Genomic DNA, 27,380 nt, shown 5'->3' on the forward strand with positions numbered 1-27,380 from the left:
TCAGGAGGAAACCTGTTTTGTAAGATGGAACTCTAAATTGGATTAAAGACTAAATTTCTATCTGGTACAGAGTATTTTACTTATGAGAACGCTTGTTTTAGGGTGTTGTTGACCACCCTTAAAATCATTTAGGTTTTGAAACCACAGTTTGAAGCATGATTATGTTTTTGTAATCTTAATTAGAAAAGTAGATTAGGATCTCGGCATTAATATTGTATCCAGAGAGCTCGGAGGCTGGAGTGATTTAGAAAGCTTGATGGAATTAATTATGCTATATACTGCAATAACAGAGTAAAACACTTTTTAAGAAAAACCCGGTGTCTAGTAAGGAATATCAACGGCATTTTGTGGTTCTCACTTGTTCTGCGTTATCATAGGTAGCTGAGGAATAAGATTTTTTTTTTTTCCTGTCAGGTTTTTAGTAATGCAGGGAGCAGCCTGACTCTTTAAACAATATCCTGTGAGATGCTGCAGATCTCTCCCCTGGTGGTGAACAGAATTGAAGTTCTCTCAAGCAGAATTTGCCAAGGCTCCTAACAAAACTTAATGGATGAGATGTTTTTATTCCTTCAGGAAATTCCTGTTCGTTTATAACCAACAAGTGTGTCTAACCTTCCTAATTGGTTTTCTTAGGGTAGTGAGCATGCTAGAAGGTCCTCTCTTCTTAAGAGTGATGAACTGTTAATTTACTACTACGATGATGTCAGAACAGCTTATGACGTCTTCCAAAGGGGCGTGCAAGTATCAAGTAAGTTTAAAATCACAGATAACTCTTTTCAACAATATGTCAAGAACTAAAGGTCTGGGCTTATCTGAAATGCAGTTGGGAACAGGGCACATCTACCTAGCAATATGGTGAATGTATCGGATGTGGGCTTTCTTGAAGGAAATTTAACTGTGACCTCTTGCGAAGCAGTTGTGTGAATAAAGTCAGCGCTCTGCTCCTTAGCCTAAACCAATCTTGCTGCTTCTGTGTCCTTCCCCAGCTTCCCCCCCTGCCCACAAACCCCTAAAAAAAAAGTTTGTCTTCTGAAGGTGTCTGCAAAGAATCTAGAGGCTTAACACTGAGAGCGTAGTCAGTGTGGTGTCAGGTCAGAGGAGCCAGGGGTAAATTTTGAGTAACTCTTGATTATCATTTTTAGATAATGGTCCATGTCTAGGTGTCAGAAAACCAAACCAGCCGTATGAGTGGATCTCCTATAAAGAGGTAAGTAGTCTCTCTAAGCTAGTGCTAGACCTGCTTTTGCTTGCTGAGACCACTGATACAACATCCAGTAATGTGATATAACAAATCTTAATTATTTATAGATGTTTTAAAAGTAGTAGCAGAATATTGCAGAAAGGTTCTAGTTCCTGTTAGAGTATCTTAATGGAACAGCATCAAATAAGTGCAAGGGGAAGAAAAGAAGAGTATCTCCTGCACCTGGGTTTATTAGTGGTTTTATTTCAGAATTTTTGAGTTCTTGCTAGCTTTTAGCATCTTGTTGCTGAATTGTGTAGAACTTGGACACTGCCTCTGAAGGGCTGCAGCTTTGAAGTGGTATCTGGGGACTCAGGCTGCTACTGCTTGCTTGTGAGAGGCTCATTTTATGCTAGGAAAAGTCCTATCTACAGATGTTACTTGTGCTTCTTGACAATGTGTCTCCGTAGTGCTGAATGGTGGTTGCACAGGGTGTTAAGATACGCTTCTAACTAGTAGCGTGCTCCTTCATGATTGCTAAAAATATCTTTATGCAAATCTTCTAACAGCTGTGCATTTTTAGGTTGTTCCTGATTTAATCAGTTATTGTCTTCAAATTTGCATAAAGCTTGCCTATTGCATACTGCTAAGGTCATTAAAGGCCTTTTGTATGTAGCAGACCTCACTTTTCCCAAGGTCATTTTGCTGGGCGCTTGTTAGGTGTGACCTCTCTTTAATAAAGCTTTTCTGTTTGAGTCATGTGACTAACACGGATTCAGGTCATGTGCTATATGGAAAGAATTTAGAAAATTGCCTTCCCAAGCTTTGTTTATAGAACTAGATGGGTTTTGCCTCCTTTTCCCCTGCTTTTTGAAGGGAGAAATGCTATTCCCTTAGGCACTGAATGAAGCAGATGGATGGCATATGTAGTGCTTGTGATTGAGCAGAAATATAATGCTGAATCACTCCAGGGTCACTTCTGGGGTTTGATACAGACACACAGAAAAGGCTGTTTTGTTGTATGTGAGCTTAACATTTAAACTTACACTTAACACTTTGAAGTCCAACTGGATTAAGTGTCTCTTCTGATGTATACTGAGTGCAAGTGTAGTATCTACAATCAGTGCAGTGTAATGACACAGCAGTGTTTAGGTTATCAAAGTCACAGAGGACATCCAAAATAGCTTAGAGAACTTCTGTCTACTTCGTACCACTTATTTGCCTTCTTTTTGTGAGACTTAAGGTAAAATAATGTTAAGGAGTGTATACTGATGAGTTTGCTCTCAATTTTTTTGTCTTTTTTTTTTTGCCCCTCCAGGTTTCAGACAGAGCTGAATGCGTGGGCTCTGCATTACTCCACCGAGGCTTCAAACCGTCTCATGTTCAATATATAGGAATCTTTTCACAAAACAGACCTGAGGTAACTTAATTGACAGTGTGTGTATTGGTGGTTGAGCTGTTACTGAAGTGGCCCCCTCTTAATATCTGTTGTTGCTTTTTGATAGTGTAGTGAACATCCCCACTAAGAGTCGATTTGGCATTGGGGGGAAAAGGCTAAAGACTGACGTTGTAGACCCACGAGGCATCTTCATATAAGAAACAAAACTGATAATTGATACAACTGTTAGTCTCTTATACCCTTTTGGCTTTTTTAAACTCCCAGAGCTGAATGCAGAACTCAACTCATTCTCTTCTGCTCTTTCCAGTTTACAGAGGAGGGCTGTTTAATGGGAAGCTAATGCAGTACTTAGAGAATGTAATCACCATTTTCTTTTTCTTAAAAAAGTGGTGTTGAAGTATGAGGTAATTGAAAGTGTCTGGAAGTCATAAGGAGGCTTTTAAACCCTTCAAAACCCAAAGAAGCACTTAGTGATTAAATATTTGGACAAATAGAAGATGGCTCAAGGTGATAGCTCTATCTCTGCTAGAGGCCCTGGGCACAAAGATTCTGGGAGGGAGAACTGCTGATGAAGGCAAAAATTGAAAACTAATTGCAGTTTAATAAAGGGGCAGAAAGATTAAAAGTGACATAATTAAAGAAGATCACCTGACAAAGCAAAATGATGTTACAAACCTGAGGCAACCATAGGGATATTTCGATTGATTAGCTAGTCTCTCCTTTTTAACCGTGAAGTGGTTCTAGATTGCTGTTTCTAAACAATATGAAATATCCAGTAAATATTTATTCTCTAGACTTGTTTATTAAATTTATTTAATAGGACTGAATTTCTCTAACCTATGTTTATGTCCTTAGTAGCTTGAGCTGGTACTTGCTTCATTAAGCTAGTTCAATCCAAACCTGTATTAAGACAGGAGACTGGCTCTTAAGTTTTGTCAAGAATATGCTGTCCCTCTTGATTAAATGCACCCAGCTGGATGCCATTATCTAGAGCCATCTACAGTGTTGACAGGGTTGGAAGCTGAATCAGTGTCTTGGTTGTGCTGGACAACTGCTTGCTCTTGGATCTCTTCTGATTTCAGTTTGTCACAGAGCTCTCCCTGCTGCCATTAAAATGCAAGCTGTGTGACAAGTGACCTTGATCCCCTTCCTCCCCTCCCAGCTTACACCACAAAACCAACCCTAACTCTAGCCTAGTACAGGTGAAGGAAAACACTTTTTTTCCAGACTCTGAAATCTGCAGTAGTTTGCTGCTTGGATTTTCCTGCTGGAATTCTGGGTCTAACAGTTATGGTTTTATTTCTGTAATAAAAAAGGCTGGGATGGCTCTAACCAGGAAGCTGTTAAATGACATCGTGTTGCAGACTCTTCAGTTCATTCTCCTGTGCTTATAACATTATGAACTGGAAGTAAAAAAGGAGCCATGTGTTAGCGTTGTGCCTGTTTGAACTGTTTGTCTATAGACCTTTGAGTGCAAACTCTCTGACTGCTGGGTGGGTGGATTTTCTGAAGGAGAGCAACGGTAGTGCGTTCTGCTCTTGGATCACAGAGACAAAATGTGCTTGAGTTGCATTGCTCCAGCCAGCAGGCTTTGAGTTGGGTCTGGAATGAGCTGAAAAGACTTGTTTAAACCAACAATTTTAAATCTGGGATTTTCCCTGCTGAAACACACTGGATGGGTGTTGTGACATCCCCAATATAATCGCTAATCCAGACAGGAGATTATTTGAAGGGTGGTTTTTTTTTTTGTGTGAAGTGATTCACATTTGTCAGTTCAGGGAACAACTGCTGGGGAAATCCCCTAACGGGGAAAATCCTAGCATGTTACTTGCTTAAATGTTCACTAAAAAAAACCCAAAACCAAACTTGGATTTATAAATAAAAATATTACTTTCTCTTTGAGTAACTGGGAAACAGATGATCTCTTCTGCAAGCAAGGAAGTTGTGTTTTAGATTGAGAAAACAGGACAGTGAAATATACAGTGTCCCTTAATAGAAAATCGGAGCCATGTCAGAAAACAAACTAAAACTTTCAGACTGCTGTCTGTATTCAGTACTAGTTGTTTGCTCGGGCTTTGAGAGAGAACTCAAGTGTCAAGGTTTGGTATTTGTATGTTCTTAACTTAGAAGCTAAAATGGAAGAAAAATGTCTCGGTAGTTCAGAAAATAGAGATGCTGGTGGCTGTATTGAGAATGACAGGGTGCAAGAGTTGTTGGAGGCTGCAACAGGAAGCTTTTATTGCTGTGTGCAGCTTCTGCTGTAGTAGACCCCAACCCTATTAAAACAACTCCTAAACTTCAGGCTGCTGAAGAGCAATACAGCGTCCCCCTTGTTCCATGTACATGTGGAAGCTCTCTAGGAAGAAATATTCGGTGGACCCTTTCATGGCTGCTATAGGTGTGCCTGCTTAGACTCATCAGTATGTCTAATGTCTGCATGAATGTCAAGTTACCTGGCCTTGCACTAGTTTTATAAGAAGTCTTTTTAGACAAGAGGTGTACAACTTGGCTTATTGCGTAAATGGTCTCCAAAAATTCCCTGTATTTAAGGCTGTCTCAATCGGTAGAGAACTTACTTTAGGAGACTTGCCCATAATAAACAGTGTGTAAAACTGAGATTTAGCAACTTTGTTAACATAGCCTCTATGTTAGATATGTGGCATAACCAGCTGAATGGTCTTTAAACTTGTCATCGTTCGGGGGTGAGGTAACTGGCTACTGTCCTGCAAAAACACTGGAAAGTGTGACAAAGTTTGGGGGTGGGGAAGGGAAACAAGCACCCTTGTTAATGCAATGCTTGTTGAATTGTAAGTTCTGATAACTTTTAAAGATGCATGTTGTTTTGTTCCTGTAACTGGCACTGACTAAAGGTAGAGCGTCAGAAATTTTTGCCATGCTTTGATGAGAAAAACTGAAATGTTCCAATTCCACTGGCCTCTTCGTGTGTCTGGAGGCTCCCATTTCAAGAGTCACATGCTACCCTGTATTTTGGTGTAGCTTGTTATTTAGAAACTATACCCGATAGCTACTATCTGGAAAAAGAATTGCATGACTGCTTTACCTTCGTGGTACTCTGGATGAAATCAGGCTTGCTGTAAAGCACCGCCAGCTTGCATCACGCACAATAAGGCTGCAATATCCAGTGTGTTTATAGAGTACTGCACTTGTTAGCAGGCAAATCCTTCTTATTGCAGCTTGTAGGGATGTAATTGCTTTTTTTTATAGAAGTCTTCAGATTAGATTCCTTTAAAGAATAATGATTAGTCTTGAGAAATGATGAAAAACTTTCTGGGGCTGGCTTTCCAAAGGACTTCTAGTTTAACTGTATAATGCAGAGATAAGAATACTGTGTGTATATATAAATTTAATGTGCATCAAGACATGAGCAAGTCCTTCACTGATTCATACACCATGGTAATATAGAATACTGAAGGCTTTGGCTACCTTGATAACCTAAAACCAAGAAGAAATACTGTACTCTTACTCAAAGTCTCTTTCTGTTAATAGGTAAACTAAGGAGACAGTTAACATTAACTGGTTTTTCAAAAGTACTTAGAGTTACACTTAAGGACAGAGTTGAACTTTATTGAATTGGAATCTTTCCCATAGCTCCTTGCTGTTTTTCTTTCCACAGATAAAAATGTAGTAAGTCTTCAAAGTAAACAAATGATACAAACTGCCACTTTCTTCTTTGAAAGACTTGTCCAAAGGAGCTCTGTACTATTAGCTTCCTTGTTGGAATCCAAATACGAGCCTTTCTTAGAGGTCTGTTATGATAAGCAAACACATAGTGACTTGCATCTCTTTTTGTGCAGTGGGTTATCATTGAACAGGGATGCTACGCGTTCTCCATGGTGGTGGTGCCACTCTACGATACACTGGGAACTGAAGCAATTACCTACATTGTGAACAAAGGTAGGATGCTTTCAGTAGCTCAGTGACTGAATGTACGATGGCAGAGCTGACCGAGGGCAGAACTGTAGCCTTCTTCAGAAGTCTTCCATTACCATGTTCTGAAATAAGTATGGATCTACTCTAAACTTGTCATACTGATAATGCTATTCTCTTTCATCAGCTGACTTGTCATTGGTTTTCTGTGACAAACCTGACAAGGCCCAACTTCTGCTAACCAATGTGGAAAAGGGGGAAACTCCAATGCTCAACACCATTGTTATTATGGAGTCTTTTGGCGTGGATCTTGTGGAACGTGGCAAAAAGTGTGGGGTGGAAGTCTTCAGCATGAGAGAACTAGAGGTATGCACACTTAACCTACTTTACTGCTTTCATCCCATTTACTTGTGGAAGAAGGCAGTGTCTGTTTAACAGAATTTAGGACTGAACAAAACGTGGTGGATTAGCTTCAAAATACTTAACCATCTCTTGGACTGAATTTTACACAGAAAAATATTTTAAAAAAACCAACCCAAACAAACAGAAAGAAAACGACTTGCTACTAGTATTTCACAATACTCAAAATGTAAAAGTTGTGTATGCCAAGATGACAGAATGAAAGCTTGTTAACATAGTCCAGAGCAAACATCAGATCTGAGTGTTAAGGCTTGCCCATGTGAAGCAGTAATATGATAATTATATGCTGTGACTAATACTTCAGAAATACTTGTGTCACAAAGAGCCTGAGTAGGTTTTGGTCTTGTGAAAAATGGCATCTTCCCCTTTGTGCTGAATCTACAAAATGTTTTCTGGGGGAGGAGGAAAATGGCAGCAAACTGTTCCAGGGTAAGCTTATGGTAATGCAGGGGAATGAGACTTCCAGGTTTTGGAAGTAGAAGCCATTTTTCTTAGCCACTTAGTGTTCAAGTCTGGTTTTGTTTGTAGTTTATTTTGTCTGTATAGATCTCTTATGCAAGTCTATTTCATAACTGCACTCACTATTTGGAGAACTCTGTCCCAGGATCGAATTGGACAAAGTGCATCTTTACTGTGAGATTATGAAACCAGGTTTAGCCTGGTTCCAGCTGGAGTTGGTGAAGACTTGGCTCACTGGGACTTGAATTATCTCCAAATAAGTGTGCTTGTCTTGTGCAAGTGGCAGTAACTGGTGTGAAACACTTCATTTCACTGAACTTGTTTTCACAGTAGTCTTAACTGCCATGTTAACAGGGCCACCTTCTGGTAAAGATACAAAAATGCTAGCATGTCTTTTAAAAAAGATGATTAACTGTATCATAGCTAACTAGCCTCAGCAAGACTGCCAGGTTGAAATGGGGCTAAAAACATTATGCAGAGTGACTTTGTGCTGTAGCTCACTGGCAAAGGGGTTGGGTTTAAACTTCGGGAAAAGATTGGCCCAACTGCAAGTTGGTACACTAACATCAGCTTCTTTCCTTGAGTTGAACTCCAGTTTTTGACAGAGGAAGATGCTTTCCATTGGATCTCCTAGCTACAGGAAAACAAAACCAGGGAGTGAATGTTTTCTTTAAGTTAGACATTTAGATGCTTAAGTAGTGACTTCCAGTAGTACTCTGTCATTCTTACTCAACGACACCACTTGATGTTTGGATTAATGCAGTAATAGGTGCCTCAAGAGCCTCTTGTCTAAATCTCAGAAGTTAGACAAACTTGAACACTTCTAATAGTGTTTCAGTGAGCAGGAATAAGGTTTTTTTTTTCCCTCACTTTTTTGAGAGGTCTCCCAAATATTTAGGAGCTTAGATTAGAATAGAATGACTATTTCTAGCTTTAAGTACTTGTTTTCTGGACTTGTGGCTCGAACTTATCGTTCAGGTGTGCTTCATAGGTTATGTGACCAGTTCCTCTATGTATCTCCCAGGTTTCTGATGGCTACTATCTGCACACATACTGTGGTTACTGAGAGCTGAGTAGCTGTGGGTGAATGGCTCTTTAGTAGGAAGAGATGTTTGGAGTTCTGTTCTAGGATACTGAAAGATGTGTGTTGAGATCTTAGCTGTATGTTCAGTAAATACCAGCTCTTACTCAAAACAGGCTGTAGGGAAGCACTGAGCTTCTGGTGGTACTTGAGATGCAGAGGCTTTTGTTTTGAGCTGTGTTTTCATAGTGGCGAATTTCTGCATAATGGCACTGTTTCAAAAGGGCAAACTTACAGGTAGGGGAATGTTAACTGTGTTCCTGGACAGTCCTTTGTTTTTCTTAAACCTCTTTGGGTAATCAGAGGGGTGCATCGCACTAAAGGAAGTCGAGGGCATAAAGGAATGCAGAGTGCTATTGTTGTGTACTTGGAATGTAAAGGTGAAGTTGATGTGCCAGCCCTCAAACGGTGCTTCCAAAGCTACCCTTAACAAAAGGTCCGTTTTAATTTGCATAAGCCCTTAAACTAGTATCGTTTCTAGTCTTAAATAGGCATGACAATAATAAGTCTTGATTTGAAATTTTAAAGTTCATAGATACTGAAACTTCAAAACTTTCCTCTTGATCCTTATATCCTCGGTGATAAAAGGATCTTCTTGCTATCCATTTCCTGCTGCCTAAAGAACTACGCCATCATTAATGGTCAGGCTTGAATCATCCTGAGGAGAAGAGGTTCTGTAGGAGAGAATCTTGTGCTCTCTGCTCTTCAGTAGAAAAGGAGTACAAACCACCGATGACCCTTCATGGGGAAACGGTCTTCCTTCTCACATGGTGTGGGGTGCTCACTGAGATGAATCTTGCTTCATCTGGTCAATGGCTGTCAGTGGCACATGTCTTCTGTATGAGGTTTAGGATTGACTGCCTGCTGTGGCTTGTCATAACACTGCTTAACCTTGAGCGACTTCTGGCTTACTAGCTGGAAAAAAAACCGATGAGTTCTAGATTAGTTATCACTTTTGTATTTGTAGAACATGGTAGTTATTCTATATATCTTTAAAGTGTCCTTTAAAGCCTTTGTTACTCTTCTTGTAAGTTAAAATGCCTTAACAGACAGTCTAAATAATGGAATGTTATGGTGCTTGGTAATGTTTGGCTGGTAAATTTAAAGCAACGAAGCTACATGCTCATGTCTGAACTGTCTCTCTCCCCTTTCCTTTCTGTAGGAGCTGGGAAGAGCACACAGACAAAAACCTATGGTAAGTATGAATTTAGTTAAAGTGACAATCTGAAGCTGCATAGTATTCTGTAGATCAAACTAGCAAATCTCCCTATCTTCCATAGCTCAAAAGTAACATTAGTATTTCAGTATTTTGTCCAGGAAAATCTTTTTCCTTGCTATCTTAACCATACTAATACTTTCTTAACTCTCATAGCCTCCAAAGCCAGAAGATCTAGCAGTCATCTGTTTCACCAGTGGAACGACAGGTACACCTCATTACATTATGCAGAATTTATTATCCTGTATGTGCAAAACTAATTCAGAAGCCCTCCTACTTTTTTTCAAGACTCTCCCCTGCTGCTGCATCTTTTTGGCAAGTAGTAGCTGGGGAAGTTTTATGGTAAGGCTCCCTTTGATTTTTCCCATTGATCAATAGAGTTGCAGTATTGGGGGGAGAGGTGTGTGTGGAGGTGTTACTTATTTCCAAGTCCAAAAATGTACTGAACCTGTATTTCCATTATTATAAGGGCTCTGCATCAGACTTTCGATTCTTCCATAGTCTTTTTTTATACTGTATTAGCAAAATTTGTTCCTTAGCTCTAAGCAACCTTGCTGTAAGACAAAAACAGCAGGACTGTCTAGGTGTCATTCACTTGACATTTGTGAGTTAATACCCGGCGCTGGCAGGGAGTAGAAGGGAAGAGTACAACGACAAGTTGTGCTTTTAAAGCAAGTGTGAGAATAGAAATTAGTCTGGGTTTGATAGCTGCATCTTCAGAGCCGTGTTGAATTTTGAATGAGAAGCTTATCCAAGAAACATGGCAATTTCTTAAGGATTTGCTCTCCTTATGAAACTTGAGGACTACAGCACAAACTTCCTACTTAACTGTTACCAGCCATGCTTGAAAGTGTGTTAGCAAGTTCTCTGCCTTTGTTTAATTGATCTACAAAGAAAGGTATTAATATCGATTGACTGAAATGCTACTAGATGAGTTTTGCCACTGCTCGGTGATTTAAAGGATCTAAAAATTTCACTGTTGCATCCTAATGTGCTTCTTCCTTAGGAAACCCCAAAGGAGCTATGATCACTCATCAAAACATAGTCAGCAATGCTTCAGCTTTTGTGAAAACTACAGAGGTAAACTGCAAAGGTTAATGTTACGGATTTGCATGAAGGGAAGAATCTCAGAAGTAAAACCAACATTGAAATCTCATTAACTTTGGTCTTAACATTTAGTAAGATCCAAGTGAAAATGTAACTTGACAGCGCCCTGCCTGTGCTAGGTCAAAAGTCAATATTTATTGGATTCTTTTGTCAGGGTCAAGAACCTGACAGACTTAATTTGGTTAGATTCAAGCAAAATCTTATAAAGACCCTGATGTGGATATGTATTACATTCTGCCACAGGCTTATAGGATTTGTCATTAGTGCAAGCTCTATATCGGAGCGTTGGTGTAGAGGCTAACCTTTCCCACTAAGGATGGGAGAAGCTATCATGTATTTTAATCCCCTAAAATACTTAACGCATTTGCATAAATGAGCAAGAAGCATGAGACTGTATTTTTACTTGATACAGTGTTAACTTGTTGTTTACAGTAGACTACTAAAGTTCATCGGCAGGCTAGCTAAGATGGTTCTAACATACACAGATGTAATGACAAAATAAGTACAATTATATTTTTAAAAGTGCTCTGCATGGCGAATTGTTTTTCAATTACACAGCTGGTCTCACAGTTAGATCATGTAAGGTACTCTTGATATCACCCTTATGGTAAATTGGATAAACAAACTTTCTAATCTAAGACGAAAGCGAGTATTTTTTAAATCCCTAAGGCACTGTACTTTAACTTTTTTGTTCCCCCTCCCACTGTATATAACGGAACTTTCTGTGGTTTCTCTCAGAATTTCTTCTATTCATAATCACATGAGTGATAAGTTGTAATAATCTGTTCACTGTACCCAGTTCTAAAAGACTACCATTTCTGCAGTGTGTGTTTATGTATGCTAGAAGTCATGGCTGCAATATTTTTAACAAAAGAAAGTTGATGCAGCTTCATTACAAACAAAAGTGAAGTGAGGGCCATGCTCCAGAGTTTAGACACCAGATTTCATTGTTGTGTTTAACTTAGAGAATCAATGAGAATGAAATTTCATTTTGCTAACACTTTCACTTTCAGAAAACATTTATTCCCTCCTCTGATGACATTCTGATATCATTCCTGCCCTTGGCTCATATGTTTGAGAGAATTGTTGAGGTAAGCATCCGTTTGGTGTACTGAACTACTGAGAAGCTTGCTTTTCTTACGGAATGCATGTCTCTTGAATCCCAGTGATACATGGGACGCGTATGAAAGCTGGAGGTAAGGTTCAGGAAAACAATATCCCATAAACAACATCTAGTGAGCACCAGATGATTTGTTTTCATGCTGAAATATAAACATTAACCTTAGAGCTAGGGTTAATAAGAAACTGGTTTACTAGAACATGAAACAATTCCTTAGCACACATACACTGCTTAGAAATTCCCTCTAATATAATCAGTGCGTTAAAAATCCATGCCATTCCTTAGTCTGTAAACTTTAAAAATGTATCTTACTCTGTGGCATCCTGCTTGCTTACGCAAAACTTAATTTTAAGCTGGTTAAGCTTACCATTGCTTCCAAGAAACTTCAATAAAAGGAAGGGGGTTTGCTTTAGTGGAGTACTCCTGCAGGAAATGAAAATGGTTTTTAATGCTATTTAATCACAAACTTTAAAGTTCTCCCGGATAGCTTGTTTTACCATATAGCAAAACCTGGGACTCAGTTTTTGAGGAAGGGGGGCTCGTGTTGTCTTAATACCGGCAGTCTTAATAAGGACCTCTGAGCCCATAATTAAGTGGTATGCATCACTGAAAGGATGCAGTTTCCTCAAGCTTCTTACATACAGTAGAGGCACAGATATTTAATTACCATACTTATTGAAACTGAATTAACACCTCTCCCTTATACGTATGTTGAAGGTAGTCATGTCCCAATTTATGTAGGGAAATAAACAGCCTCTGCGCCAGTGTGAAAAGACACATGGGGCCAGAAATCATCCTGTAATTGCAGTTAGGAATCCTCAGCTTTCTACCAAAAAAGATAAAAGCGTGTACATACATATGTGTCTGTACCTAAGCTCTGTTCCCAGTCTTCATAACATACATAACTGAGGTGTACAGGCGGCCGTGGGCTTTCAGCACACTCTTTCTCCTGGTAACCTGGATACCGGTTATAACTTCAGTGTCTGTTTTACTGATGCTGGTCTTGCATCTGAAGGTACAAGCTCTGTAGGTAAAAGCTCTGCTCTTCATCATGCAGTGGAAACAGGGTGGGAACTTGTGTTCTAAAGGATAAAATGAGAAGAAAGTGTTTGGCTCTCAGCACTGCTCAGCTGTTTTGAGGTCTTCACAAAGTAGGTGTTTACCTGTATATTTACATAAGGAGGTTAGGCAAGGACACCTCTGGTGGGAAGGAGAAAAGACTTATTACTGTTTGGGGTAGGTATGAACAGAGGTCTGTGAGAAATGAGCAGTCTGCCCTTGTAAAGTTCACATTTGTGGATTCTTCTTTTTTCCTTTTTTTTTGGCTTCCTAAGGAAGCTAGAGGGGCAGTGAACTTGACAGGACAAACGTGTTCCCACCTGGCAAAGGCAGTTCCTGCTCCTTCCATCTGGACTGATGCATTTGCAGCTTTAGCAGATGGTGGCAAAGCACAGGTGAAGGGGAAAAATGACACTTGAGCTCATCTTGTGTGCAGAACGTATGAGAATGGGTGGCAGGGAATGAAACAAGAGGTGTTACAGAGGAAGCAGAAGAAATAAAAACAAGTAGGTATAGAGAAACTCAGTAAGAGTAGGGATGTTATTAAAAAGAATAAATAAAACCCAAACAAAATAGGAAGGAAATGGGTGTATAGGTGTGGGGGGTGGAGCCTCTAACATAGGGAATATAGAACACAATAGGATTAAATCTGCTTTCCTTGGTGTAGGTCTTAAATGATGCAAAAATAATCAGTGGGTCTGCTAGAATCTTCCAAAGAACATCTTGATCACCCAACAAATCTGCGTGTAGCAGTCCTGTGAAACAGGAAAGAAAGTGCAAGAGAATGAAAAGGAAATAGCACAAGGCAAAAATCCCTGCTGGACCAGTACATTGCATGTGCTGTCTTTTTAGTATATAGCAGGGAACAAAGTTCTGGTGTTTTAAAATAAGCCTGATAAATATTTAAAATAGGAAAGTTCTGTTTTTCGGTCTCTTGCTACCTCTGAGTTGCTGGCACTGCCTTAGTTGACCAACTGCCCCTTTTTGCAGAGGGGTTTTTGTGCTATATCTCGTTCTGTCAAAGTCCTTGGGCTGTGTACACCAGGCATGTCTTGCGATTTGGTCTTTCCCGTCCCATCCTATAGCTGCGGAACTTGTCCAGAAGCTGACAGGATTTAAGGTGGATTCTGCACTGTCTACTCTGCGCAGGACTGTTGTACAGATACAGCTACAACGTGTTATGTTATACGTGTTGTCTTTTCAGACTTTTTTACTTTTTTCTAACAGTGTGTGGTTCTGTGCCACGGAGCTCGGATAGGATTTTTCCAAGGGGATATCAGACTACTTATGGATGACCTAAAAACGCTGCAGCCAACCGTATTTCCTGTAGTACCAAGGCTATTGAACAGAATGTTTGACAAGGTAAGTCTACAGGCATGAGTCTTGGCACCTGTGCAGGGTTTTATCAGACTGTGTGCTGAAACTGTTGTGCTCTGGGATGTTCAATGGGCACGCTAGCAAATTGGTGTATCTTCCTAAAATAGAGCTGAACGCGCTCTACAACACTGTTTGCATTAAAACACTTTCAGGCAGCAAATGCTAGTGTTGAAAAGACTGACTAGGGGACTTGGTTCTCTCTGGCTTGATTAACGACTTACTGTTTTGCTCTGAGCAAGTTATTTAAGTCCAGCCTACAACATGAACTCGAGGCTTAGCATCTGTGTGCCACGCGTTTAGCATCTGACTCATGGAGTGGAATTTGCGAACCAAGGTCAGGTGTTTGCCTATGTTTGCATGGATGCATATAAGTTTCCTTCGCAGCAGCCAGCGTGTTCTAGCAGGGAGAATTACAAACCAGCCAGTCGGGAGTGCTGGGGAGAGGGTGTGTCAGCAGCCCCACTCTCTCCTGTGCTTGCTGCTTGCCTCCTCAGGGTCATCTGAGAAGTAGATTCTTTCTTGAATTTAAGATTTTTAAGACATCTGGTGGATGACTGACTCTTCTTAGGATACAGCCAGAGGAGCTGAAGGAGAGCAAGAAGTCCTGTGACTGTTAAAGAAATGACAGACCTGTCTATGCTGTCTTAGCTAGGATACCGCTCTGATCAGGAGACTAGAGGAACAGCAAGTAGTACGAGGCTCTGTTTGGCCCCAGGAACGAATATGCAACTCTGATACGTTTGGAGGGAAGGAATTCTAAGCCCTGCCTGTAGTACTTAAAACTTACACCTTCATTTCTGCTTATGCATTCTCTACTGGAATTTGTGAAACTGAGCTAAAGCTTGGGACTCTTCTTTCACGATGTCGTCTTGCTTGTTGGCTCTGGTGCCCTGAGGCGTTCACACTTCTGTGGCACTGTTTCAACCTCACCCGGCCTTGCAGTAACCTAGCATGTGAAGCTAAGTGGGAAACTGGGGGGAGCGGGGTGGGGGGCTAATGCGGAAGAGCTGCTGGGTTAGTCTCTTTCCAAGGGAATATACTCATCTCTGGTCTGCTGCTTAGTCTGCCCTGACTTGCTGAGAACAACCAGGGGGAGCCTTTGAAAAGTAATCTAAAAAGCAAGGTTATATACACAAGTCAGACATCTCAAATATTTCTGAAGGGACTGCATCTCCTCAGAAAACCCCGTGTCTTTAGGATATGTGAGGATTATGCTTAATTTTGATCGAAGTGGAATAAAAAGTAAAACATTCGTGTTCATTCATGCTTTTTAATGAAGAAACTATACATTGAAAAAGCACCACACAGTTGGATGGGAAACAAGAATTGTGATAATCTTAGCGGACATCTCTTGAACTGAGGTAAAGAGGCCAAAATCCAAGTATTTCTTACCAGAATTAAGATGCTTTCCAATCGAAGTTGTTTAACTTATTTGGTTTTCACTGTTAAGAGTCTCTGTGCATGCTTCTGTGAGAAAGGGAATGGTAGTCTGTGAGGCTTAACAACAGATCATTTTTCTTAACAGATTTTTGGACAGGCAGATACTTCATTAAAGAGGTGGATGCTGGATTTTGCTTCCAAGAGGAAAGAAGCAGAACTCAGAAGTGGTATAGTTAGAAATAACAGTTTCTGGGATAAAGTCATCTTCCGCAAAATACAGGTATGCTTGAAAGCCTCTGAGTCTTTGTATGGTGGATACTGGAACTCTTTATTATGTCATTTATTTGCCCGTGGTTATTTTGAGAACGGAGCTCCAAATGTGCTTACTGTGTTACAGAACAGGAGTTTGACATGTGTTTTCAATACTGGAAGTGTGAAGCATCACTACATATCCTATCTACTTACTAGTTTATAGGTGTTAGTTTGCAATTGCTGAATTTCATATGAATGTTCATAACCTGGTATGGCTTTCATCGCTGATTAAAGACTACCTGGCGACTCAGAATAAAAACCAAAATTGCCTTATTGCCAACTTCATTTTTTAGTTCCCTTTTGTTCTAATAACATCCGCTAACTGTATTAGGGAGGCTTCTCTAAAACAGTCCAGTGCTTCTCTCTTACCACTTTGAAAGCAAACACTGGCCTTCTGAAGGAGGAAGGAATGCTAAATGTGACTTAGTGCCGCCTGTAGCCCCTACTGTCTCCGTGCTGTTGGTCACTAGTAAGTTATGCCTGCTATTGTATCTGGCGCTCACTTGCCATGGCCCTACCCTTGGTTGTACAATGTGCCCCTGTGGCCGCTTTTCATAGCGCTCAGGATGGATGAGAAGCTGACAGAAGGCAGTTAAAAATAGTCATTGCTGTAAGGCCATAACTTAAGCTCTAAGACCTTTGGCCAAGCGTGTGTTGCAGTGACACTGCAGCATAGTCTTTGTAGATACTGTATGTTTGAGATACTGCTTCTTCCAGCCACTTACGAGACTAAAAACACTGCGAGAAAGACAGCTAGCAATAGGAGACTAAACTTTAATCTGTAACAGTTGTGGGTGGCACTGCAGGTGAACAGTGGCTGAGGGAGGGATGGAAAAAGACTCTGGAATCTTCTCTAAAATGCTTTTGGTGTCCACAGTATCTTGTGTCTGTTGTAGGCAAGTTTGGGAGGAAAAGTGAGGCTCATGGTCACAGGAGCAGCACCTGTATCTGCAAGCGTACTGACCTTCCTGAGAACAGCTCTTGGCTGTCAGGTGAGTTTCCTGGCCTTAATCCTGAAACACAAAGATTTTAGTACCTCATTCCAGCTTCAATGTTAGAGCATTCCTTGTAGTCTGATTATATGGCTAACTCTTTCTGGCATTCTTCTTGGAGACTACAAAAGTGCTCACTCCTTTCCAGAGTTTCTCTCTGTCTCCTGAGACTTCTGTATTCGTCCCAAAGTCTTTATCATAACCGAAGTAACCTGTCTTAAGGGAAAGATTTGGGGGGGGCTGCTGTAAGCAATAATTAATGTTCTTGGATTAAGTTTACGGCACTTGCTTTGCTTACAGAGGTATTCATAAGTACTACAGAGAATCTAATTAAATGATGGTAACTGTCATGTTGTTGCTTTGAAGATGAGACTGGAGAGAATCAGATTGCGCATATTGCATTTATCTTCAGAGCCTCTTCAAAGTATATGCTATTTGAGGTAAAATGTGAATAACAATGGCACAGGATGGAACCAAATGCCTTGAAATTTCAAGGATAGAAAACACACTAAGATGTGAGGCTTCTGTGACTTCTTGAAGTTCTTCAGTAGTGTGCTGGTGTAGCAATGCATTCTGTGCAGAAAAGGATAACGTGTCTTGTATATAATAATCACAGGGCTGTGATGGGGTTTCTGTTCCTGGCTGTCTTGGATGAACCTGTCCTTAAATGAAGTCATGGCTAGTGCCACTGTTCTTAGTTTCTTCCTCTTTCTCCATCTGTTGCTTTCTGTTTTGATCTAGACAGGTGCCACACAGCATGTAAAATTGAGTGAAACTGAGCCAATAGTGGAACTGAAGGTGGAATATTAACACTTAAATCGCGTATTGTGATAAAACCCTAATATAGCGATATTCTCTTTAGAAGATGCTGGGGATTTTGCTAAACTCAAATTTAAACAACTAGGAAAAGAAGCAAACTTCATGTTTATGAAAAAAGCTGTTGAAAAGTAAGCATTTCAAATAAGTGTCTGGTTTCATGTCCTAGTTCTATGAAGGTTATGGACAGACTGAATGCACAGCTGGATGCTCGCTGTCACTGCCTGGCGACTGGACAGCAGGTATGGTGTTTAACGCTCTGCCTGTCTGTTACACTTCAGGATGCTCGAGAGGTCCCTGATCACATTATTTAGTCCTCAGTAAACCTGTCACGAAGCATAAGATTCTGTTTACGTTTGAGTGAACTAAAAAAGTTTTGAAGGGATCCCTTGAAGTTTCTACCCCTAAAAACCTAGGAACGCTCAGTAATCCAAGCTTGTAATAGGCTTTGTCCTTGTAAATTGAAGCGGATTTAGGAGAGGGGAGGTCATAGTATCAACCCTTGTTACTTTTACAGGAATCTGCTGTGTATAATCTACTCTTACAGGAATCTTTTGTGTATAAACACAGTGCTGGAAACTTAAATGGCATCTTTTGGTGTTGGAACAAATGGTCTGCCATTTTTCAGCTGTTATATCTCTAGCTCCCTAACTGAAGTAATACTGATAATTGAAACTATAGTGGGACTCTTGCTACTTAAATATGTCCATCCAGCTTGTAAGAAAAAGCAAACCCAAGTACCTGGTTCTGCTTGTAACACTCCAGGGATATCTCAGAATTTAATAGAATCATAGAATCGTAGAATGTTTCAGTCCCAGCAAACTTAAGCTATTACTGTACTGGTTTTGGTGTAGTACATTACCAGAAATCAGCTTTCCATCTCTTTTACTTTAGCATGTAACCAGCTTACTGTTTTACGCACCTGACTAAAAAGCAGTTCAGGGTATTGAAGTGTTACTGTTTTTAACAGGGCATGTCGGAGCACCCATGCCATGCAGTATCATCAAGCTTGTTGATGTACAAGAAATGAATTACTTGGCTTCCAGAGGAGAGGGTGAGGTAAGTAATTTCACAAGGTCAATATAAGCCTCTTCTGGAATCTTGGAAAATGTTTTTTGTTCCAGAAATAACAAGTAACTGAGTTAATTAAAAGTGCTGAACATGGCTACCTAAAATCAGACGCCTGCCTTGCCTGCATGCAACGTCAGCTGACGATTCACAGAAGGAAAACAGAAAGCAGTGTATTGGAGAGGAGAAAATGCAGCTTACTGTGGATAACAGATTACTATGTATTTATGGCTGTATGACCACATGCTGCCTTCCGGCTGTGAGATAGCAGACAAGCTCACAATCTCACGCTGCACGTGTCCGTCAGTAAAATGCTAGCAGAGGGCTCCCCCCCACCCCCTGCCAAGTATTGATGTGTGTAGCTTGTTACCCAGCTTGCGATGTGTGAGATGAGGTACCTTAAAGTGGCTGGAACACCATTAAGAGAAATGGAGATAAAATACCATGAAGGCTGCTAATGACTTGTGACAACTGCCTGAACATTCCTCTGAACTTTTTTCTGCAGCCTGCACAAACTGTATGTTTTACGAATTGCACTTGGAGAACTCACCTTTGTATGTAATGCTACATGATCTCTCTTCCAATATTTTTTCCCTCAAGTAAAATATATAAAGCTTGAACTTTGTATATAGACTTGAACATATGTTGACGTAGTGATTTATTTTTTTCCCCAGACCCTGAAAGCAAACTAACTAGTGTCTTTCATATGCTTTCAGGAGGCTTTGGGGGCAGTTGGTGTGTGAGAAATGGATAAATAAAAAGTAGCTTAAGAAAGTAACAAATCTGAACTGCAAACAATATATAATCATCGTTTGTTTTGGTTGTAACTTGTATGAGACTAGAGATAAATCTTTAGGCTTTAATTCCCAGTAATACTGAAGGCGTTAGTTGGGGCTGGTGGTGGCCAGTAGATGGAGGGAGGTGATTCTGCCCCTCTACTCGGCTATGGGGAGACCCCACCTGGAGTACTGCAACCAGCTCTGGAGCCTGCACCACAAGAAGGCATGGACCTGTTGGAGCAGGTCCAGTGGAGGCCATGAAGATGATCTGAGGGCTGGAGCCCCTCTGCTGTGAGGACAGGCTGAGAGAGCTGGGGGGGTTCAGCCTGGAGAAGAGAAGGCTCCGGGGAGACCTTATAGCGGCCTTCCAGTCCCTAAAGGGGACCTACAGGAAGGATGGGGAGGGACTCTTGATCAGGGAATGTTATGATAGGACACGGGGTAACGGCCTCAAACTGAAAGAGGGGAGATCTAGATTAGATATCAGGAAGAAATTCTTTGCTGTGAGGGTGGTGAGCCCCTGGCCCAGGTTGCCCAGAGAAGCTGTGGCTGCCCCATCCCTGGAGGGGTTCAAGGCCAGGCTGGACGGGGCTTGGAGCAACCTGGTCTGGTGGGAGGTGTCCCTGCCCAGGGCAGGGGGGTGGGACTGGGTGGTCTTTAAGGTCCCTTACAACCCGAACCATTCTGCGATTCTGTGAAACTGTTTACAAGTAGAGAGCAATGTCAAGATTCTTTCCTGTCTTGTATATGACCCCATGTTTAGTCTTCATCGGCAATTTTTGCTTCACTTTGTGCATTTAAAGCTTGGTCTGATAGAGGAACTGCGTACAAATTGTCATAATGAGAAACAGTTAAGCAGTTTAAAAAAAATAATCTAAACATTTGGCTTGCACTTACTGTGAAAGTTTGCTGCATTAGGAGTTTCTTTGGACTTGCATTAAGGGGCTACTGTATTTATTATCAGGTACCATCTTAGTCTTTCACTTGTACCTTCCTCAGTGTGAATTTAACAAATAAGTGTTGTAACTGGTTTCACAGAACTGAAGCCTGTAGCTGTAGAACCGGCTCTGGTTATCTTTTGCCTAAAACAATTGTTCCTCCTCACTGTCTGCTCTCCAGCTGGATTAAACACTCCTAGTCCTCCTTTCTGAGTACGCTTTCAATATTCTCCATTCTGTCAGCCTTGCTTTTCACTTTTGCCAGTTATCACTGTTCAAGAAGGATAAATTTGTGAATTGAATTCTATATGCTCGTATGCAGATGAGGTCTTAGTGCCAGTTAGGAGGATACAGATAAATGGCTTGCTGTCTCTACTGGGAAAAGCTGTCACCTGCTGCCACCCTGTGATTGTAGGAGCCCTGACAAATGAAATGCTTGATCAGCCAGCCTTAGACTGGACTGGGACGTACAGAGTTCTCTACTCATATCCTTCCTGATAAGCTCTGTTTTATAGCAGAAATGACTCTGCTCTTAAAACGTGACCTTGGTTTGGTCATGAGTTTTGGTGCTGTTTCTACAAGGTCATCAGAACCCTCACTAACACTGTCATCTCCCTCCTATTGACAACATCTCCTGTTCACTGTATTGTAGTTCACAGCACGTCTGTATTTATGCTGAGGTAAGCACTGAAAATATTTGGGATGAGGTTTTTCAGGAAATGTTCTCTGAACTACACTGGTAACTTCTTCTAGTCTGAGAATTTATATTAGTGCGTGAAGATTGTTTGGCCAGTTCCTTGCTCATTTTATAACTGTACTAATCCTCTAGACCAATAGTTGGCCTAGTATTTTATCAGCCCCTATTGATAGTTATTATCCATTTGGCCTTAACTTAAAACTGGATTTTCTGTCCCATTCCGCTAGATTTGTTCTAGAGCCCTGATACAATTGATCAGACCCTTCTTATTTCCCCTGTCATCCAGGCATGCCAAGCCACTCCCAAGCTGGTGTGATGGTTTGAATCCTTTCTTGCATCTGAGGACTCCTGTGTAGAGCTTTCAAGGTTTTTGGACTCCAAAAACCCCTTTTTTTGATTCCTTAACAATTGTGTGCAGTGGGCATCTCAAGCTTCAGTCTTGCTTATCTTGCCTATGTCTCTGTCCTCGCTTCTAATGAGGTATTTTATTGTCCTGCTGATCCTTAAATAACAAGAGTCCTGTCCTGTGTCCCCTTCTACCCACCAAAGAAAACTTAAACGACCTTGGGTGTTACATTGAGGAGAAAATACCTAAGTCTGGGATCATCTCTGGATACTTCAGACCCTCTCTACTCCATGTTCCTGACCAATTGCTCTACTTTTATCTTCTCTTACTGCAGATTGTTTTAATTTAGCTTGTAAGGGCTGCCCTGATTCTCTAGCAACCTCTTCATCCATAAACATTTTATCTTGCTGGTGTTTTTCTCACACCTTGTAAGCATGTTCTTTGATCCTTATAATGTCCATGCATAGATGTCCAGTTATATCTAGAGAAGTTGTTCTTAGTTTTCCACTTGGTAGACAAATCCAGCCAACCTTCAACTTAAGGAAATTGCAGGTTTCCTTTGTAGAGAAGTCTTGAGTGCTCTAAGCCCTAAGTTATTATTTTGGACAACAAACACGCAATTGCTTGATATACAGCTCTTCTGTCACTAGTCTTAGCACAATGCCCCTGCTGCTTACCAAAGCTGAAACAGACACATTTCCAGGCCAAGGGTAATATTTCTGGATCCAGCAGAATTTCTTCAGATAAAAAATTTCCCTGTGATAAATTCAGATAACTCAAATAGCGGGTAGGAACACTGCAGCTAGACTAGAAGAGAACAGATGCTTCCAGTTGCTTCTTATCAAACTTTATACTGATGGAAAATGTTACGTCTCCAAAAACCACGAGTAGAGATTTCTGTACTAATGTGTGAACTTCAGCTTGCCTTTTTAGTGGGGGGTTATTGAGAACCACTGGAGAAAGCGTTCATTGCAAAGAGTGTTTGTTAACTTCCCTTCACAGTAGCACACACTAACAAATGGCTGTTTTCAGGTGTGTGTGAAAGGGCCAAACGTATTTCGTGGCTATTTGAAAGATCCAGAAAAAACAGCGGAAGCTCTGGACAAAGATGGCTGGCTTCACACAGGAGATATTGGGAAATGGCTACCAGTAAGTTAACTTACATAGCTGAAATGTACTTCTGTAGTTATTAGCAGTAATTTAACAAACAAAATATTTGGTATTAAACACTACAAATTCAGTGAAAGACAAGTAACTTTAGGAGGAGGATAAATGACTGTTGTAGGTAAATCTGTGCGCCTGGGGCTAAAAAAGTATTAGCAGTGCCAATCCTGAGGCTTTCCCTAGTTCAGGTTAGGTGGGTGCAGAGCCTGTTTTCTTCTAACATTAGTTTGGCAGTACTCTGGCTCTACCTCTATTTTACTGTACTACATGATGTACCTTAAACTGTCTTGGATCATTCCCAGCATTTAAGTTTGTATTAAGCCAGAATTCAGGCAATAGCACTTCTGGTCTGTTGCTGAAAGCTTAACTAAGGTTGCACAGTAATACCTGAAGTTGAAATACATAGAAACAAGCTCTTGTTTTTACGCTTTAATTCTGGTACGTTACGTGATCTACTGTGGCACACTTAAGCTGTGCAGATTGGTTTTTGACTTGAAGTGCCTCTTCTGAGCGGAAGTTATCTCTGTCAACAGAATGGTACGTTGAAGATCATTGACCGGAAAAAACACATCTTTAAACTAGCCCAGGGAGAGTACATAGCACCGGAGAAAATAGAAAACGTGTACCTGAGATGTGAAGCACTTGCTCAAGTGTTTGTCCATGGAGAGAGCTTGCAGGTAAGCATTCTTCAGGTAATTTAAAAAATAAATGCAAAAGGAGACTGCAGAAAAGATTCTTCCTTTCCTCCTTCCCCTTACCCCGAACTTTGGGACTGGAATATTAAATTCTTTTAACATTACACATATTGGTTCTGAATGCGCTTTCAACTCCAACAGCTTTATAACATGTTACTGATGTAGTTTCAGACTAGGTAGTAGAGCTGGAGTAATTTAACTTACTGACTGTACATAAGTTGCTAACAGTGTGCAGGGAAAACAATTTAAAAAAATTAAAGAAAAAAAAAAACAAACCCCAAACCCAATATGTCTGGGTTTTTGCAACTGTAAATTGAAATGTGGGTCTTAAGAGAATTACTCTTGTTAAGTGCAAGCTTCTGAACTGCACTCCTGTGCCCAAGTAGCAGAAAGCTGCTGACTTTACAGCAGGATGAGAACTGCTGCCCAAAACCTAACACTGAGTATGAAATGTGTAGGAACCAAAGTGTTGACTTTAAAAAGAAAGGAAGGAAAAAAAAAAGCTTGACAAAAATTCCTTTTTTAGGCCTTCTTAGTAGCTATTGTGATACCTGATCCTGAGACTTTGCGCAACTGGGCCAAGAAAAGGGGATTTGAAGGCTCATATGAAGAGCTATGCAAAAACAAGGTGAGTCATACCTAACCAAACAGTTAGCTTGAAACAGTTGATGCAGAACAGCTATATAATGTATTCCTGTCTCCACAGGACCTCAAAAAACACATTCTGGAAGACATGCTGAGGATTGGGAAAGAATCTGGTTTGAAGTCATTTGAACAGGTAAGATGCTAATGAAAACTGAACACCTCATTCTTTTAAATTTCTCACTACCAATATAATATGACTCTGTGGAAACTGGTTTTAATTTGCACCTGGAAATTCTTTAAAGTGATGGGCTTTGTTATGATCTCTGGGCAATCTCTTTTTAATGGCCTTGTCTATTCCCAGGAATGCAGCTTGGCTAGTAACTGTTTATTTTTCAGGTTAAAGACATCTTCATCCACACTGAAATGTTTTCTATTGAAAACGGCCTGCTGACACCGACACTGAAGGCGAAGAGACCAGAACTGCGAAAATATTTCCAGTCACAGATAGATGAACTCTATGCTAATGCCAAAATGTAACTGCGAACGGAATGAGGAAAGTGGCACACGTCTGATGTCTACTGTTGGCCTTCATATCTGTAATTTAACTACAGCAAACATAGGGAAGGAAACTGTGCAATCATTAACTTGTACAAAAATGGGTACTTGCCATAGGAACATTGAAGAAATGGAACACTGCCTTACTGTCGAGTTGTGTTGCATACTGTTTTTATGGTGACCTACAATTTCCAAAAAGAGCCTTAACTATAAATGGTAACTATATGTAAGTTATTTAAGACTTCCTTGGCCAAAAAAAATGGGACTCTCCTTCACCAAGGAGCTAAGGTTTTCTTATTGCCAGCATGTTTGCTGTCTGCAGCCTATCTCACAGTTGTCAATTCTGCAAAGGATTTGGCGGGTTTGAAAATGCCTCTAAGTATCTTGCATCCTCAGAAGGACTACTTAATCTGTTTAAAAAAAAAAAAAAACAACCCACAAAACAACCCACAACAGAAAACCCCAACCACCAAAAAACCCCCACCTCTACAGTTGTACAGCTGGTATCGCATCTTGCATTTGTCCTGGTATTAACTGGGGCAAGGCATCTGAGTGGTTTTTCTCCCTTCTGTATCTGCAGCCAGTTCTGAGATCTGCTTTTGTAAGGTAGAAGTCAGAACTCTACCCAAAGGAGACCGCTGAAGTCCTCAGGGTAAGCCTGCATGTGCTGGCTCCGCACTGAAGGTGCGGACGCGGTTCATTCAGCCAGCGCAGCCTTTGCTACATTAACACACCCCCAGAGTAACGCCAGCCCTGTAAATGAACAGATCCGAACCCTGGCAAGAACGCTAGAGACCTAAAACCAAAACCATTCAGGAGGCTGCGGGCTACGCTAACAGTCAGGTAGTCACTGCGCCTGTACTAGCCACTTGTTTCCCTGCAATGAACGTGTATTTAAAATGCATTTTTAAAAAAAAAAAAAAATGTGCCAGGTCCTCTATAAGCAGCAGAGCTTCTGACGTAACCTCTCAGTTTTCTGTGCTTTATGTACGAGCCACTGAGTATTCACTGAATAGCAAAATAGGTCAGGTAGAATGTGTTTTTGTTTTTGCCTGATGCTTTGCAGCAATTGGAAGTATTTAAATATGCCAACAGAATGGTGTGTTGGCACAGGATGGGTATTTGTTCAGGGATAAGAACCTAATTCCCAGATAAATTACAAAATGACTAGTTACCTTTTTGTTTGAGAAATCAGCAGAAATAAGCCTTATTACAGCATAAGTCTTTTGCTATCCTTAACAGAGTTGGTTTTGCATTAGCATTCATTGCTGTTTTTTGAAAACATGGATATATGTAAAATACAAGCACAACAAGGGTTTGCACTAAGATTTGTGTGTGATTGTAATGCACTACTCTGTAGCATAATTTCATACATGTGTGCAATTAAGGTACACAAATCTGAGTCAACTGTTAGAGCAGTAGTTTGTTACATTGGAATTCAAATGTTTGCTTAGTGTTGGCTATTTCTATGTTTTATAAAACCAAAACAATTTTCAAAACCAATGAAGGAAACCAAAATAAATATTTCTGCATTTCAACTGGGTGAAGCCTTTGTTTATCAAGGAAGGGTGCTGCTGACCAACAAGCCGAGCTGTAACTTGGTGACTGACAAGCTGTAAAACTTTCCACTGCTGCAAACATATTAAATAGAGCGTAAATGCTGGTTTTTGACACTGTTTTGGAAGGCAACTTTCTGCTTTAGTCTAATACTTATGTGTAAGGTTTTGGCCATTATCTGTAAGAAAGGGATGCTCTTGTATGTAACTTGTTCCATGCTCCATGTCTTCAGTAGGGTTTCTGACAGGTAGTGGTCTTACCATCATCATAAACAACTTTTGAGTGAAATCTGGGGTTTTCTTAAACTCTTATGCTGCTTTTGGGGGGGGGTGGTGGTGGTGGTTGTCTTTCCTGTGTTAGAATCATAGAATCTTAGAATTGTCTAGTTCCACCCCCCCTGCCCTGGGCAGGGACACCTCCCACCAGATCAGGTTGCTCAGAGCCCCATCCAGCCTGGCCTTAAAACCTTCCAGGGATGGGGCTTCCACCACCTCTCTGGGCAACCAGTTCCAGTGTCTCACCACCCTCATGGTGAAGAACTTCCTCCTAACGTCCAGTCTCTAGTTTTAATCCACTCCCTCTAGTCCTACCATTACCTGACATCCTAAAAAGTCCCTCCCCAGCTTTCTTGTAGGCCCCCTTGAGATACTGGTAGGCCACTATGAGGTCTCCTCAGAGCCTTCTCTTCTCCAGACTGAACAAGCCCAACTCCCTCAGCCTGTCCTCATAGGAGAGGTGCTCCAGCCCTCTGATCATCCTCGTGGCCCTTCTCTGGACACGTTCCAGCACCTCCATATCTTCCTTGTAGTAGGGGCTGATGTTGTCCACCAGCACCCCCAAGCCCTTTTCTTCAGGGCTTCTCTCAAGCCAGTCACTGCCCAGCCTATGTTGGTGCTTGAGATTGCCCTGACCCAGATGGAGGACCTTGCACTTGGTCTTTATTCTTCCCCTTTACACCATGCACATGGCTTTGATCAGTGGTATGGCATGAAAGATTTTTTTGGGCAGATTCATCAGACCATCATTGATTAAGCATCACCACCAAAATAATGTTTAGAGCTGTCCTGATGTTACTGTGAAATAACAAGCACGCTGATGTTCCCAGTCACGGTAGACTTTTTCTCTTGTGTAATTTTGTATGTACCTTTATACATTCCTTCCCTTCTGAAGGAACTCCAAATTTTTGACAC

At 40.9% G+C, this 27,380-nt stretch overlaps 1 protein-coding gene across 2 annotated transcripts in view; it reads left to right on the plus strand.

Moving 5' to 3' along the window:
- The window catches only part of ACSL1 (acyl-CoA synthetase long chain family member 1), a 41,214-nt gene extending 15,043 nt beyond the window's left edge, over positions 1 to 26,171 (plus strand). For both annotated transcript variants that reach the window (XM_063335290.1, XM_063335289.1), the window contains exons 3-21: positions 634 to 748; positions 1,143 to 1,207; positions 2,499 to 2,600; positions 6,395 to 6,494; positions 6,655 to 6,833; positions 9,590 to 9,622; positions 9,800 to 9,851; positions 10,650 to 10,723; positions 11,764 to 11,841; positions 14,157 to 14,291; positions 15,832 to 15,966; positions 16,895 to 16,990; positions 17,976 to 18,048; positions 18,777 to 18,865; positions 22,667 to 22,783; positions 23,332 to 23,475; positions 24,020 to 24,121; positions 24,200 to 24,271; positions 24,475 to 26,171. In XM_063335290.1, coding sequence (XP_063191360.1) covers positions 634 to 748; positions 1,143 to 1,207; positions 2,499 to 2,600; positions 6,395 to 6,494; positions 6,655 to 6,833; positions 9,590 to 9,622; positions 9,800 to 9,851; positions 10,650 to 10,723; positions 11,764 to 11,841; positions 14,157 to 14,291; positions 15,832 to 15,966; positions 16,895 to 16,990; positions 17,976 to 18,048; positions 18,777 to 18,865; positions 22,667 to 22,783; positions 23,332 to 23,475; positions 24,020 to 24,121; positions 24,200 to 24,271; positions 24,475 to 24,615 — 1,902 coding nt within the window. In that variant the 3' untranslated portion in view covers positions 24,616 to 26,171. The remainder of the gene's footprint in view (positions 1 to 633; positions 749 to 1,142; positions 1,208 to 2,498; positions 2,601 to 6,394; positions 6,495 to 6,654; positions 6,834 to 9,589; positions 9,623 to 9,799; positions 9,852 to 10,649; positions 10,724 to 11,763; positions 11,842 to 14,156; positions 14,292 to 15,831; positions 15,967 to 16,894; positions 16,991 to 17,975; positions 18,049 to 18,776; positions 18,866 to 22,666; positions 22,784 to 23,331; positions 23,476 to 24,019; positions 24,122 to 24,199; positions 24,272 to 24,474) is intronic.
- Positions 26,172 to 27,380: the final 1,209 nt, after the last annotated feature.

This window comes from Chroicocephalus ridibundus, chromosome 5 (assembly GCF_963924245.1).
Source record: "Chroicocephalus ridibundus chromosome 5, bChrRid1.1, whole genome shotgun sequence".
NCBI classification, from domain to species: Eukaryota; Metazoa; Chordata; class Aves; order Charadriiformes; family Laridae; genus Chroicocephalus; species Chroicocephalus ridibundus.